This window comes from Bos indicus x Bos taurus, chromosome 19 (assembly GCF_003369695.1).
Source record: "Bos indicus x Bos taurus breed Angus x Brahman F1 hybrid chromosome 19, Bos_hybrid_MaternalHap_v2.0, whole genome shotgun sequence".
In the NCBI taxonomy this organism is placed as follows: Eukaryota; Metazoa; Chordata; class Mammalia; order Artiodactyla; family Bovidae; genus Bos; species Bos indicus x Bos taurus.
This window is the reverse complement of record NC_040094.1, coordinates 41,493,319-41,508,137: the sequence shown is the minus strand read 5'-3', so window position 1 is coordinate 41,508,137 and position 14,819 is coordinate 41,493,319. Positions and strand designations below refer to the sequence as shown.

General features: G+C 45.7%; 1 protein-coding gene across 2 annotated transcripts; it reads right to left on the bottom strand.

The window, feature by feature from the left end:
- Positions 1–1,963: 1,963 nt before the first annotated feature.
- MSL1 (MSL complex subunit 1) lies at positions 1,964–14,036 on the bottom strand. Of its 2 annotated transcripts, XM_027516712.1 has the most exons (9): positions 12,930–14,036; positions 10,226–10,449; positions 8,820–9,202; positions 6,866–6,913; positions 6,349–6,413; positions 5,647–5,714; positions 5,136–5,260; positions 4,898–4,970; positions 1,964–4,505 (listed from the first exon to the last, which is right to left on the bottom strand). In XM_027516712.1, exons 1-9 carry the CDS (start codon positions 13,695–13,697, stop codon positions 4,415–4,417), a joined length of 1,845 nt encoding a protein of 614 aa, XP_027372513.1. In that variant the 5' UTR covers positions 13,698–14,036; the 3' UTR covers positions 1,964–4,414. The 2 variants fall into 2 exon arrangements, with proteins under 2 accessions (XP_027372513.1, XP_027372514.1); XM_027516713.1 differs by lacking the exon at positions 6,866–6,913 and having other exon boundaries at positions 12,930–14,009.
- Positions 14,037–14,819: the final 783 nt, after the last annotated feature.

The window sequence follows — 14,819 nt, the reverse complement described above, 5'->3', positions numbered from 1 at the left end:
CACAGTCCAACTCTCACATCCATACATGACCACTGGAAAAACCATAGCCTTGACTAGACGAACCTTTGTTGGCAAAGTAATGTCTCTGCTTTTGAATATGCTATCTAGGTTGGTCATAACTTTCCTTCCAAGGAGTAAGTGTCTTTTAATTTCATGGCTGCAGTCACCATCTGCAGTGATTTTGGAGCCCAGAAAAATAAAGTCTGACACTGTTTCCACTGTTTCCCCATCTATTTCCCATGAACTTCCTGATGTTCAAGCTGGTTTTAGAAAAGGCAGAGGAACCAGAGATCAAATTGCCAACATCGGCTGGATCATGGAAAAAGCAAGAGAGTTCCAGAAAAACATCTATTTCTGCTTTATTGACTATGCCAAAGCCTTTGACTTTGGCACTTTTGACTTTGATTGTGGATCACAATAAACTGTGGAAAATTCTGAAAGAGATGGGAATACAGACTACCTGATCTGCCTCTTGAGAAATTTGTATGCAGGTCAGGAAGCAACAGTTAGAACTGGACATGGAACAACAGACTTGAGGAGTACATCAAGGCTGTATGTTGTCACCCTGTTTATTTAACTTATATGCAGAATACATCATGAAAAACGCTGGACTGGAAGAAACACAAGCTGGAATCAAGATTGCGGGGAGAAATATCAATAACCTCAGATATGCAGATGACATCACCCTTATGGCAGAAAGTGAAGAGCAACTAAAAAGCCTCTTGATGAAAGTGAAAGTGGAGAGTGAAAAAGTTGGCTTAAAGCTCAACATTCAGAAAACGAAGATCATGGCATCCTGTCCCACCACTTCATGGGAAATAGAGGGGGAAACAGTGGAAACAGTGTCAGACTTTATTTTTCTGGGCTCCAAAATCACTGCAGATGGTGACTGCAGCCATGAAATTAAGATGCTTACTCCTTGGAAGGAAAGTTATGACCAACCTAGATAGCATATTCAAAAGCAGAGACATTACTTTGCCGACAAAGGTTCGTCTAGTCAAGGCTATGGTTTTTCCAGTGGTCATGTATGGATGTGAGAGTTGAACTGTGAAGAAGGCTGAGCGCCGAAGAATTGATGCTTTTGAACTGTGGTGTTGGATAAGACTCTTGAGAGTCCCTTGGACTGCAACGAGATCTAACCAGTCCATTCTGAAGGAGATCAGCCCTGGGATTTCTTTAGAAGGACTGATGCTGAAGCTGAAACTCCAGTACTTTGGCCACCTCATGCAAAGAGTTGACTCACTGGAAAAGACTCTGATGCTGGGAGGGATTGGGGGCAAGAGGAGAAGGGGACGACAGAGGATGAGATGGCTGGATGGCATCACTGACGATGGACGTGAGTCTGAGTGAACTCCGGGAGTTGGTGATGGGCAGGGAGGCCTGGCGTGCTGCGATTCATGGGGTCGCAAAGAGTCGGACACCACTGAGCAACTGATCTGATCTGATCTGATGAGGAAAGGAGGAATTGATTTTTTTTTTTTTTTTGGTCACCCTGGAAAGCAAAGCAAGAACCAGTGGGCTCAAGTTACAAGAAGTTAGATTTTGTCAACAAGAAGAATTCTCTAACATTTAGGAAAAACTGGACAGGAGAAAATGAAAGTGTTAGAGAAGAAGCTGGATTTCATTTGTCTGGAATGTTGTCAGAGGGAAATCGTGTACTTGGGTCAGACTACATGACCTATAAGGTCCTTCCAACTGAGGTTTTATTAATTAGACACTAGGCACCAAGCATCCTATCATCTCTTATTTTTTTTAACTGCCCATTATCTGTAAGGAAGAACCCAGGACAAAGAGAGGTGGAACATACATTGTGTACATACACAAATGGAAGTTAGTATCTCATATAAAAGGGAAAATGGTGTTTTTCTATTTTGTGAAAGTGGATATCTTTTTCTAGTCCTTTAAAATATCCAAGCAAAATTGTTTAATGCTTCCCAATAAATCTAATAAATTGAAGCAGAAGTTCAAAAATTAACAGCCACAATAGTTTATTTACAGTTGAACTCTTTATAAGATATTTACAAGACAACCAATTTTACACATCAGAAATGGTATCAAAAGTATGAATTACAACACAGACAACAATATGAAATGGGCATAAAACAAAGCTGAAGTAGACAGACAAGCAATTTCTTTTTTTTAATTTATTAACACTAGCTTAAACTTTGTTAAAGAAAGAAACAAAGAACTATGTTTTAGGAGAACGGCAGGGCCTTCACTTGAAGATTGAATTTCACAGTGTTGTATCCCATGTAGGGAAAAAACAAGACTAATTTCCCCCCACACTCTGACACACTGTCTTTTTGCTCTTGGAACTTTGCTCATCTACTCTCCAACCTCCTCGAAAAAACTTCAACATATCCAAATCAAAGGAGAATTGATCTAGAAGAGGGGGCAATAAAATAGATACTAGGTAGAGGGAAAACCAAGAAAATTAGAATCCACGTAAGTCTGGGCAAATAGCACCTCATGGATTCCTCTTCATCTAACTTGAGTTCAGAATCTGGGAAGTCCCTTGGGTAGGAACAAACAAAGGTGAAATCTGCTAACCCATATCCAAAGGAATCCAACAAATGCTGAAAATTAAGAAACTGAGAGGAATCAAGGAATAAAATAAGGAGACACTGACTGGTCTTTTTTCTTCTTGGGCACATTTTAAAGGAACATAACATAGGTCAGAGTAGGAAAGCCAAACAGTTTGCCATATTAAAATGATGGAGAACAAAGAAAATCTGGCCTAGTTTTTCTAGAAATCTCCTTCCTCTCCTTAAGGTGTGAGATGAGAGCCCCTAGTGGAATAAGTCCTATTTCTCTCTACATTCTTGCTGCAAAGAAGTTCACAGCAGGTTCCCTTGTGGAGAGCCCACTCTCCTAAGCAGATGGAGTTACAAATGAAAACCCATAGCCACACACACACACAAAGGAGAAATAAGAGCAGCAAGATCATCCAAGAATACTACATGTGCTGCCCGAGTAATTCCTTTAAAAGTCAAACTCAGGGAGCACAGACCAACATCTCACAAAAAGCTTTAGCAGTGGGAGGCCCCTGAGGAACTTTTTTCTTCCCTTCCCACAATGGTATCCCATTCTCTCATGCTCCACTGTCGGGCCGGCCACACACCCTACATACCTTGGCTTCTCCTCTAAAAGTGCTAATAATCTGGGGACATATTCTCTTCAAGGATAAAAGCCCCTACCTTCTAGGAGATTAGACCCCTATTTGTTTTCATACAATAGTCCTGAAGACTAAAGAAAGGCAATTCCTATATATTTAAGACCAGAGGTCTTGGCTCTATTTTCCTTCCAGATAGTTACAGGGATCTTACACTGAGACCAAAGTGGCCTGGAGTGCTGTCCTGAAATTTTTTAACAAAATGGGGGAGGTGAGGGTTGGGAGGGGGGAACCAAGATGGTACACATACAAATCTATTATTACAAAATGAACTGGAGAAGCTCATTAGGTACATCTGTTTGTTTCAAAATGTAGACATTTGCCAGCCAGAGGAAGCACATATTTCCACATACATCCCCACCCTCCCTAAATCTCTAACCCACCACCAAGAGCTCAGCTAAAAGGATAAAACCCAACTAAGGAATACTCAAGAGGTGATGTGACACAAAGACATCTGTACAGGATCTGGCATGCCATTCCCAAACACCAACTGCTTTTGTTTAGAGCCATAACTGGCCCCAGACTAACCATCCTCTTTCTCTCTTCAGAAGATTTTATTCTTGAGGGGTGGGGAAAGAAATTCAGTTACCCATTAACTTAAGAAAATAATCACAGCCAAACATCCCTTCCCACATGGCTGTATCACAAAACAGTTTTAAGACAACTGTGTTTTCAGATATTTATCAACCAACTCTCCATTATCTTTTCTACCCTGTGAAGATGACTTGCTTCATCATGTCACTTGTTATTCCTCATCTGGTCCTTAAGCTCCTGGTGAAATTTTGTTTTGTTTTAGGGTAAAAACCACTATACCCATACTATAAGGAAGGGTATACGGGGCGAGAAGAGTGCCATGCAGGCACAACTCTAAAGGCAGGGGTTGCTTCATCTTCCACAAGTCTAATGAAGAGAGCCCTTTTACCCCTTTAACATAGGCAAATGTAAAGAAGCAGACCCCTGAAGCTTCCAAGTCTGCCATCCTATAGATTTAAGTTGAGAACTCATTTCCCCAAAAAGGGAAAAGAAATCCCAATCACCCTCCACAATTCACAATTAGCCCAATGAAAGAGTTTTTGTGAAATCAGAGTGATGAAAACAAAACCAAGATCAGGGGAGTATGGAAGGGCATTTTCAGCAAATGGTAACATACATAAGGACATAGGTCACATATACAGGTCTCTGCCACTCCCTGGGAATGGCATGCTACAACTATCTGAAGACAGAAGGTTCTTGCCAGCACAGCTATTTCCTACACGTCCGATGAGGTGTTTGCTTCTTCTGGATCTCCAACCTGCATCGGCTACGCTCATCCAACCAGGGCAGCTCAAAATTCCTGGCAAAAAAAGAATAAGGAAATCAACCTGCAAGACTAGAAGAAATTCGGTATGGACATGAGACTGTCAAAGAGATGGTATATCCTTCACCATTCCTAGCCCTGACTCCCAAGTCCCAAGTTTGGAGTGTCTTTCTTGCCTCAAAGTCAGAGCAACGGTGTGCTATTAAAGTGATTGAATAATCTATTTCTAAATCAAAAAGCAATCCTCCTAATTGCTGGCTTGGGAATCTTCTCATTGCAAAAGCTAGTGGCCCAGGCAGCCTCACTTGTCAAAGAACCATGGCTATCCCTAAGCCAACTATTCCAGCTTATACTGAAGCTTTCATGAAGACTGAAAGCGAAGTGAAGTGCAAGCCACCTGAGAAGAGCGAAAAAAACTTTATACTTACTGTGGAGTTAGTTTTGGTAACGGTCGTCCGAATGCTACAACAGGCAAGAAGGGGGTAATCATCAAACTTTCAACTATGGAAGAAAGCCAGATGGGACCTTGTTAGTGACATAGATGGAAGATATCTAGCAACTATACCTCTTCCAAAATACCACATTCATTCAGAGCAAGCTGTATCCTGGGCCTTGTACCCTTTTTCTTCTCCGAGAAACTTACTCTCTTAGATAAACAAAACTTACCATCATCTGGCTCAGGGAAAAATGAGGTAACCTCGGGCTCAGATTCCTGAATTCCTTTCTTTTTATACATTCTGAGCTGCAGTCGCTGTAAAATTCTTTGTTCCCTGATCCTCTGAATATCCCATCTGGGAAAAACAAACCAGACAAAGAAAACAAACAAACCCAATATTACTGAAAACCTGCTCTATAAAGGCAACTCATATAATCCAGATGCTAGGGAGATCCTGGCTGAGACTTCTAGATGAGGGGATGGGGGGGCGGGGAAGTAGGGGGTAAAGAAAACTGTCTGCTTGATTAGGGAAGAGCTGTTTAGGTCTAGCAGTCTGGATCATGTGTTAGTGTTCCCCACAAGAAAAAGAGGCCAAACATCTTTAACAATAACCACTTCAAAACTGTGTTAGGAAGTCAGTAATTTAAAAGTATTAAGAGCTCCTGGGCTCCCCTCAGCAGGGATGAGATGTCACAGTCCTATAGGCTCAACTGTTCCCACAGTGAACATCTCTAGCCTCACCTTTTCCTTCTCTTCTCATCCAGCTCCAGTTTTGCATGCCTCTTTGAAAACACACTGTCATCCAGGTTCTGTGTAAAGAATAGCAGCTGATAAGTTATTTATCACCATGTGACATGTATTCTCATTTCCAGCTTCCAGGAATAAAAACTCTTTCACCTAAGTCTGTGAGTTCTATGGGTATCATGGGAAACTCCTGGTAACAAAAATCAACGAAACACATACTCCTATCCCCACTCCTACCCTTGTAGAATCTCCGTATTTCAAAATCATTTCTATAACTTTCCAAAGTGAAAGTCACATAAAACTGAAACAACCCTTCAGACTGCCACAAACCCTCCCTACCGCTATACTTTATAAGGGTATGAGTTTAAAGTAAGTATCAAGCTTTCAAAAGGCAAATGAGCTTGGAATATACAATTCTGTTTCTGAGGGGTACATGCCTAACTTTTCTACTTAGCATGAAACCTAGCTCTGTTTTGAATATTCACTAGCTACTTATTTTTTAATAAATCACTTAGCCATTTTAGATCTCAGTTTTTTCATCTATACAACAAAGGAGTTGGACTTGATAATCTCTCAAGTTACCTTCTGGCTTCAGAATTCTATTTAACCCATCCATACAGTTATGATGACATATTCAAGTTATACCCCCATTTCTAGCTATCTCTCACTCCCTCCTACTGACAGGTCTTGGGTACCTACCTCCAAAAGGTCTGAAGGATTTGGGTCCCTTAGAGGCTCTACTGAGTGGTCCCTCCAAGAAGGAACTGGAAAGAAAAAAAAAAAGAAAAAGAAAGGGAGGAGGGGTGGAACCACCCTTAAATCCAAGGTCACACAACCTACTATTCACTAGGACAAGAAGTCTTTCCCCAGATAAGACAAAGTTACCAAGTGATAGGAATCCATTCTATGGCCTCACCTGAAGCCATATTCAGTGTCCTCGCTATGGTATTGAAAGAACCTAAAATGCCATTGCAGTCTGCCAAACACAGGATCACAAAAAACCCTAAACCAATACCTGACAATTCATATAATGGATGCTATTGCAGTTCCTGAAAAACAACTGAAATTTGTAGTCATTTTGAAGTCTACAGTGTAATCACATACCAAAGAATCTCACTCTCCCCCATCCAACTGATGGGGGATACAACTCCCAACCATCCACCATCCCACCAGCCCCCACCCCAGGCCCAGTCAATATAATTCCTATTCTACTCACCAGCCAAGACTGAAGTTTCTCCTGCAACACTTGATGGCATCAGACACCCTAAATAATGCAGGAAAGAAGAATCATCTCAGTGTAAAAAGAAAAAAAGCCCATACCCAAAATGGAGGAAAGGATCATCACTGATGCTCTCACTAGGAAGCCATTTTGTTTTTTTTGAGTTGCTCTTTTGAGAATTTCTCTCGGGGGAGGGGAAGAGGGAACAACAGACAAAAGAAAAGAAAATAAGCCCACCACTTTTTTTTTTTTTACACTGAGACGACTTCTTTTCTTCATTATTTAGGGTGGTTTCCCTGCAACAGTTGATGGCCAAGGATATCAAACCTTAAACTCAGAACATGGCAGGTGAGTAAAAGTTGACCCTATTTTTCAAATAAAAGATCAGTGTTCTCAAAACTTACACATGTAGTCTTCTTAAACAGCTCCCTCCTCCCTCCAAACAAACTACCTTGCTGGTCCAGCCTGAACAACATGCACAAAGACTTTGGCTTCCTTAGAACAAGCCATTGAGACTTCCTCTTGAAATAGGGGCATCCAGAATAAGGATTCACACATTTATTCACAACTCAGGCTCCTCAAAGGACTGGGATCCCCCCAATCAGACTCTGTCTGTACTGCTAGACCCACAATATCAGAGGTGTTTGGAATTTTCTGTACTACGGCAGAAAGGGTTTTCAAAAACAGCCAGTCACACAGAACAGCTCCGGACCAAGCCATTTCTCAATCCCGGATGGGAAATTGCTTCACGGTTTCTCTTGTTACACAGCATTGCCATGGCAGCAAGAAGGTTAACCATTAAGGATGAACCTGTTCAACTGACTGAACCAACAAAAACCTGAACCTAGATCAGGGTCCTGGTCTATCTATGTACTCAAATGTAAGGCCTAATGAATTTTAGATAATGAAGAAGAGTAATCTATCTTCCCCACTTGATTTTGTCACCAGAACAGCCAAACAAAAGCCTGGAGAATGCTCTTGTCTTATTGGAATGGATTCCCATACCCAGCCCTACGAGGGCAAGACACATCAGTAGAAACTCAGGACTGTGACTCTATCCAAGAAGGCTTCCCCACCATCACCCCGGAGCACCCACAGTGACTGTCATAGACTAACATTACACGATTGAAGGCACATTCCAGTTACTGGTTGATGTAGGAGATAGGGAAGCATCTCTGTATGGAAGCCATGAAGAACAAAAAGGGAATGAAGACCAAGGTCCCATACCCCACACCCATCCCAAGCAGCTCAGATATCCCAAGATAGTCCTTATTGTTTGAAAAATAGTTTGTAGACCATTTTATTTAAATATATGAACAACCAATGGGCTACTGCAATCCAAGTAAACTCTTCACATTTAGAACCTTTGTGAAGTATAGTGAGATATAGTAAGACTGTTGGTCTTTGGCAGATTCCTCCTGCCCCCCAGACCGGGACACAGAGATACAGATAAATGTTTATATAGTTAAAGAGCGGAGGCCCAGGTGAAATTCCCCACCCCAAGCTGGCTCCCCAGCCCAAAAATTACCATTGGCCCCTGAGAACACCCAAAGACCACCCTCCCAGGTTTCACACAGTATCAATTGCAGGAACAGTCGTGCATGGCAAAGTATAAGTTCTATGCATTTCACAGCACAGAAAACCCTTCTTTCAGAGGGCATGCAAGTTGCCGGAGATTACACCCCCAAGTCTGGTGCTCTTGTGATGAGCAACTTACTGGCAAACACATCTCCCAGTGTTGTAAGCAGGCAAATACATTGAGCACATTTTGCTGTAATTCCATCTATTTGCAATGCCTGCACAGTGTCTGTCTCTGGCTGTTAACTTACTCATTCTTGACAGAACTCTGCTTTATTGATTGCACTTTTTTAAAAATGCCAAAGGCATTTTCACACTTGTTAGCTTGACCGCCACCACTAGGGTATAAGAGCAAGTGTTCTCTATGCCTTACTTGCTACAGTCTCCTCCTTCTTTGGAGAGGATTCCCGTAATGGTAACGGTGATGGGGGAGGCTGGTGCCAACGACACAAATACATTTCTGTGGTGGAAAGGTACGGCAAATCTTCTATCTCACTTGAGAAGGCTTTCTCCTTGGGATGGATGCTGGGTCCCTTCTGGGGAGTTGAGAGTCTTGGCGGGGTGTCCACTGAAGACCGGGGCTTTTCTGGAGTTTCTTGGCTCCTCAATTCACGTTTACAAACAGTTTCAGATAAGGAACCACAGGGTTCCTCTTTAACAGGAGAGTGCTTAGGAGTTTTTGTTTTGACTTTTGAAAATTCAGGAGCCAGCTTTTTAACAGGAATCTTTCTTTCTGTACTTCCAAATGGGGATTTCCTATTAGATAGGGAAGAAAACATTATAGAATTTTATTGACTCTTGAATAAAATCTGATTTGATTACATTTTCGGGCAAGAGAACTAGCTTGCTCCAAAATGACCAGTATTCAAGTATCTAAATATCTGGGTTCACTTGGCTGTCATGAGCAGGAACAGCCTCATGCTTAACAGTATGTATAATAAGCCTTTAGTAAACGTTTGTTGAACAAGTGAGTTTCCATGCTTAAGCACCTCTACTACTATTCTATTTACTACTAAATCTAAAAAGGTTCCTATTTTATTCCAGATCCTTTAGCTAACATCAGATGCCTCTACTCTGTGGTCTATTTCACTCCTGTCAACCAGATGCCAGTCTTATCCCACCCCCCTATTCCTATACCATGTTAATTACAACCATTTTTTCTTGCTATCTTCTGATTCTCTTTCTCCCACCAGTCTACACACACACACACACACACACGCACACTTCAAGAATGTCATCTCCTTTCCTTTTTTACCAACCTAAGTTCTATACTTTTTCAAGATCCATTTCCTCCTTAAACTTTCACTATTCTAACGCACAATAATTAATCTCTTAATAGTCTGTATCACTGTTGTCCATCTGCATATTGAATTCTGAGTTTTCAAAATGTATACTATCCTTATAGCTAGACTAATCTCTTCGAGTCCAAGGACAGTTAGAGCTTACATTTTTAACATCTACCAGTGTCTAACGCAATGAAGTAATTTAATACTTCCTAACTTGAAGTGAAGGGCTATAGTTTTAAGAAATTCAGCTGTCACATTTGCCGCCCATTCTCTTTATGATGTATACTGCATTCTGTAATTATTACTGTGGCCAAAATGTTCCTAACAGACTTTTATAGCCCACACAAGGATGTTTCAGTTTCTCAGTGCAGAAGACCTTGTGATTCAAGATACAGTTGTATTAAAACTAATTCATAAGTCCTCATCCCTTACTCTCAGTCACTGCAAACAAGTGACCTCAAGTCCAGACAGTGTAACAAAGTTATCAGCACACCTTTTGTGTCCCTTTCCACTCCGCCCACAGGAGAAAGGCTTGGGAGGCAGAGTCTGGGGTGTCTCAGAAAGCTCCGGCTGGCACTCCAGTTTAATTTTCTCCGATAGCTCCGTTTCCTCTCTTTCTTCAGTTTCATAGCCCTGAAACAGCTTGTGCCTTTCTTTCTCGTTATCCTTCTTTACCAGCTGCATCCGCCTTTCCATACGTTCAATCCGAGCAAGGAGCTAAAAAAGAGAGTGGCAAAATGCAGACTTAAAAAACAGAAAAATTAAACACAGGTACTTATCCCCATTCTGGAATCAGTCTGGTCTTCTGCCTCTTTCCATGAACCACAACAATTCAACTTATTTTTAACAGGCAGACATAATCTGAATAGATTTTCTTAATCACAATAGAGAAGACAAGGTGCACTGGTTAATTGGCGCTAATGTAGTTGGGGAAGGACATGGGGAATCTGTAGTTCATTCTTCTGAAAAAAATCCTCTTCACCGGGAGAGGCCACAACATGCCTTTTAAATGGCATGGTCTCTGCTACTGCTAACATGTGGCTCCAAGTCAGTTTGGGAGTTTCCAGAATTAACCTTAATGTTCTTTTAGGAGGCCCTGAAGTTCTCCAAACACTATCCTCTCTACTTCCACTCAAAAATGCTACACACAAGGGCAAAGTGCAGACAGTACATTGAGACAGAATTAAAAGCTCACACAATCACAGTGCTGCTAGGGATTGCAATGTTATTTGAAAGGGGGTACGGTAGGGTGGGGAGGTGCCACCTAAAATGTGAACACTCAATTTGGAAAACTTATAAAAAGAACCAGTACCCATAAGTCCCATCAATCATCAAATACGCATATTGCTTTGCATTTGAGATAACAGAAAAACTTACACCTATTTATTTAAATATTGAAAAGTCTTTTGACTCTAATAATTAAAGGGAGGACCACATGATCAAACACAAAATGGAAGTCTATCATCATTGAAAATTTCACATTAAAATGTTCTGAGAAAAGATGCCAACTGTGCTACTTATACTCTATAACAAGAATTTTATTTGGGTTAGACAGTGATATTAATGTTGACTTCATTATATCCACTTAGCTGCACAGATCTCATGAGGCCAAATAACAACTGGAATAAGAGAAACAAGCTTAAGCAACACTAAGACTGCAATACACAACAGAGGCAGTGAATGCCAAGTTCAGACTGACACTCTATCCTTAACTCACCCCACTTTTCCTGCCTAGGAAAATCTGCAAAAGGGCCATTACCTCAGGAACTGAGCAGAAACCACAATCAGCAGAGAGCCCCCTGTCCGCCACACTCTCATTTCATCTCCTGTTTTGATTCACAGCTTTAACGTTACTTAAGCATGTTTGTTTGTGGATGACATTTCCTTGATTTCTTCTCCTTCACTGGTCGTCCTCTCCCGACTTCCCCCCCCCAAGTCAGGACATGATGTGTTGTAATTACAGTACCATCACACCCCTAGACTGCAGTACAGTAGCTGAGCAGTGCCACCTCCATATTGAGTAACTTCCACAAATCAACACCATGAAATATTTTAATGAGACCGGCCCCAGCTCCCATCCCACCTTGCAGAATGCATTCTCTAATAAAACAGTTGCTGCCTGAAGAGATTCATTTGGAAAGCAAACAAAATGAATAGCCCTCTGCTCCCTTGCTCAGCCCTTGGCGCACACAACGCCAGAGAGAGAGAGGGAGGGAGAGAGAGGAGAGACAGAGACTGCTGCAGCCTGAACACAACAATTGTAGAAACCATGTTTATTTTTAGGCAGCTGTAAGGTATGCTAGCACTATAATATCCCACCACCACAGCTTTCCTGATATCTGGAGTATGTTTTAACACATCAGGTGCCCTTAACTACTGCTACAAGGGTAATAAAATAAAATAAAACAAGCCCATATAGTCATGCTCCTCAGAAGTACAAAGAAATAATAAATGACTTCCCTACATCTTAAGATTCTAATATAGGGGGAAAAATTTTGGTCTACTTAATACATTTAATAAGCTTAATTTCCCCTGATGCCTTAAAACCCTTCCAGTTTCTAAACACCATGCTTATACAAGGGAGCTGGTCAGTAAGTCATGTTTTATAACTCAGATTCCTATTAAAACAAACAAAAAAACCCCTGAAATCAAAGGTGATGATTCTCCTAATATCATTTTAAAAAGCTAAAACAGGATTCCACTGTGAGTCACCCCAACCCCTCTGCCAATGAAAAGGTCTACTACTCTATCTAGATAAAGATGCTACAGCAGTGCTTAGAGCAACAGCTGCTATGGCCCTCTCCTCCAGAATGCATTTCTAACGCAAAGCTCTTTAACTCCTTCCATAAAGCAACCACATATGCATCCCACCTTTTCATTTTTCAACCCCTCACAAATCAGGTCTTTCCCACTCAACGTCTTTCCCACAAGTCTGGGGCTGTCATTTTAAATTAACCCTTTGGCACCTGAAACTTCCCCTCCCCCTCCTCCTGGGAGGTTGCCCTTTAACCCTTCCCTCAAACCCAACGTGTCTGTGAGCCTGGCTCCCAAGGACCCAGCAACTGAGAAGACTCCTTTGCTGGTGGCCGACCTCCTTACCCCTAACTCAGGGATACCTTAACCTCCTACAGCCCCCTTCCCCCGAGCATGCGCACAACTCGCTCCTCGTCCCGAACGCAGATTAACCCTTCCCGTACCGTGTCTCTCTCTGACTTCAGCTCCTCGATCTCCTTTTCCTTGGCTTGCAGCTGCTGCTGCTGCTGTTCGATGAGGTCCAATTGCAGCAGAAGGATCTGTTTGAGGCAGGCGGCCTGACTGGAAGCTCCAGAGCCGCCGCCACCTCCGAGAGGGCTCTTCCTCATACTCTTCCATCGGCCCTCGCTGGCCGCCAGGGTCCCGGCGGCGGCGGTGGGCGCGAGGGGTGGCGGCCCGGGCAGAGGTAGTGGTGGGGGTCCCGCCGGGTCCGAGGCGGTGGCAGCTGGGGGAGCCGCCCCACCCTTATCCCCAGCCCAGGGCGTAGGCTCTTTGGCCGCCGCCACGAGAGAGCCCGTCTGAATGGGCAGCACCGCCTGATACTTGGGTCGGGGACTGCAGCCGGCTCCGGCTGCCGCTGGCTCCCCCCCAATGCCAGCTTGTTTGGTGGCCGGGGGTGGACAGGGCAAGGGCACCGAGCCGCCCCAGCTCTCTTCCTGCTGCCCGGGGGCCGCCCCGGCCGGGAGTAACAAGCCCCGGCCCTTGCCGCCGCAGCCGGCCGGTGAGGGCGCGGGGCTCCCGCCCTGGGAGGAGGCCAGCGGGGGCCCCGGCTCCTTGAGCTTACGGTGCCGGGGGAGGAAGTGGGCTTCGGCCGCCCCAGGTTCGTCCTCGGGCCCGCCCAGCGCCGCAGCCCGCTCGTAGTCCAGTCGCTGCTCAGGGTTGCCGCCGGCAGGGGCCGCGGCCGCCTTGAACACTGCGGATCTCATGGTCATAGTGGTCCGGAGCAGCGTCGGGGACCGAGACGGAGGAGGGGGTGGGGAAGGGGTGAGGTGCGGGGGGTCGAGGACGGAGGAGGGGGAGGGGAGTTTGGCGGGCTCGCCTCAGCAGCGCGGCAGCAGGCCTCGGCTAGCGCGGCTCCTCCGGGGCCCGGGCGCCATCCCGCCGGCTTGCGGAGAAGTGGAGGCCGCGGCTGAGGCCCGCCGCCGGCCCATGGGGGCCTCGCCGCCGCCTCTGCTGCCGCCGCCGCCGCCTTCGCCTCAGAGGCAGAAGCTCGCACCCAGCCGCCCCCGAGCTCATCCCCGGAGCTCGCTTCGGCCCCCCCTGGCCCGGCCGGGCCCGCCTCGTCTCCCCACCCCACACCCCCCTTCCCCGCCCCGGCCCCCCGCCCCGGAGCTCGCCTCAGCCGCCCCGAGCCTCCATTTTCCCCCCCCTCCTCCTCAGGAGGGGGTGGGAGGGATGGGTCCGCCCAAAGCCCTCCTACTACGGGAGAGGGTCTGTCGCCTCACCCGGGGGTCTCCGGACTCGGGGTCCCCCTCCCCCACAGTCACCCCCGACGCCTCAGCGTTTCCCTTTAAAAAAACGGAGCCGCTCGGAGCCGCCACAGCCGCAGCCGCCGCCGACCGGAGGGCGCATGCGCCGGGAGAAAAGCAGGCGGGAGTGAACCGGGAGCGGAGAAGAGGGAGGCGGGCCGCGCTATTGTGAAAGGGGCCGCTGTCGCCTGGAGGAGGGCGGGCAGGGGGCCGCGGGGGCCCCGGGCGCGGGGGGCCGGCGAGGGGAGGCCGGGAATAAGGGGCGAGGACCGAGGAACCCGCGGAGCGGCGGGGTGAAGGTGGGCTGCCGGAGGAGGGGCGAGCCGGGGGAGGGTCCGGAGGAGGGAAGAAAGGGCGAGGGCGGCGACGGGCTGTAGGCGAATGCTGAGGCTCCGGGAGAGAGAGAAGCACGAGAGAGTGGAGTTGAGAGGAAGGAAGGGGGCTTTGGGAGGCAGATGCGCCCTCCGTGGAAGTGTATCGAGTGCTCCATGTACCCAGCCTGCGCTGAGCGAACCCTTTCCCGGGCACGTTGGCAACAGGCCTGGCCCTCACTGGAGGGGCCCCGCGGCCCCGCGCGCCGCCTGG

Excerpts from the sequence above, each read along its gene's own strand:
- MSL1 (XM_027516712.1), bottom strand. The coding sequence starts at position 13,697 with ATGACCATGAGATCCGCAGTGTTCAAGGCGGCCGCGGCCCCTGCCGGC. Across the intron at positions 9,203-10,225 it reads AGTGGAAAGGGACACAAAAG|GAAATCCCCATTTGGAAGTA; the intron begins GTGTGCTGATAA and ends CCTATCTAATAG. Across the intron at positions 6,414-6,865 it reads AGAAACTTCAGTCTTGGCTG|TTCCTTCTTGGAGGGACCAC; the intron begins GTGAGTAGAATA and ends TTTTCTTTCCAG.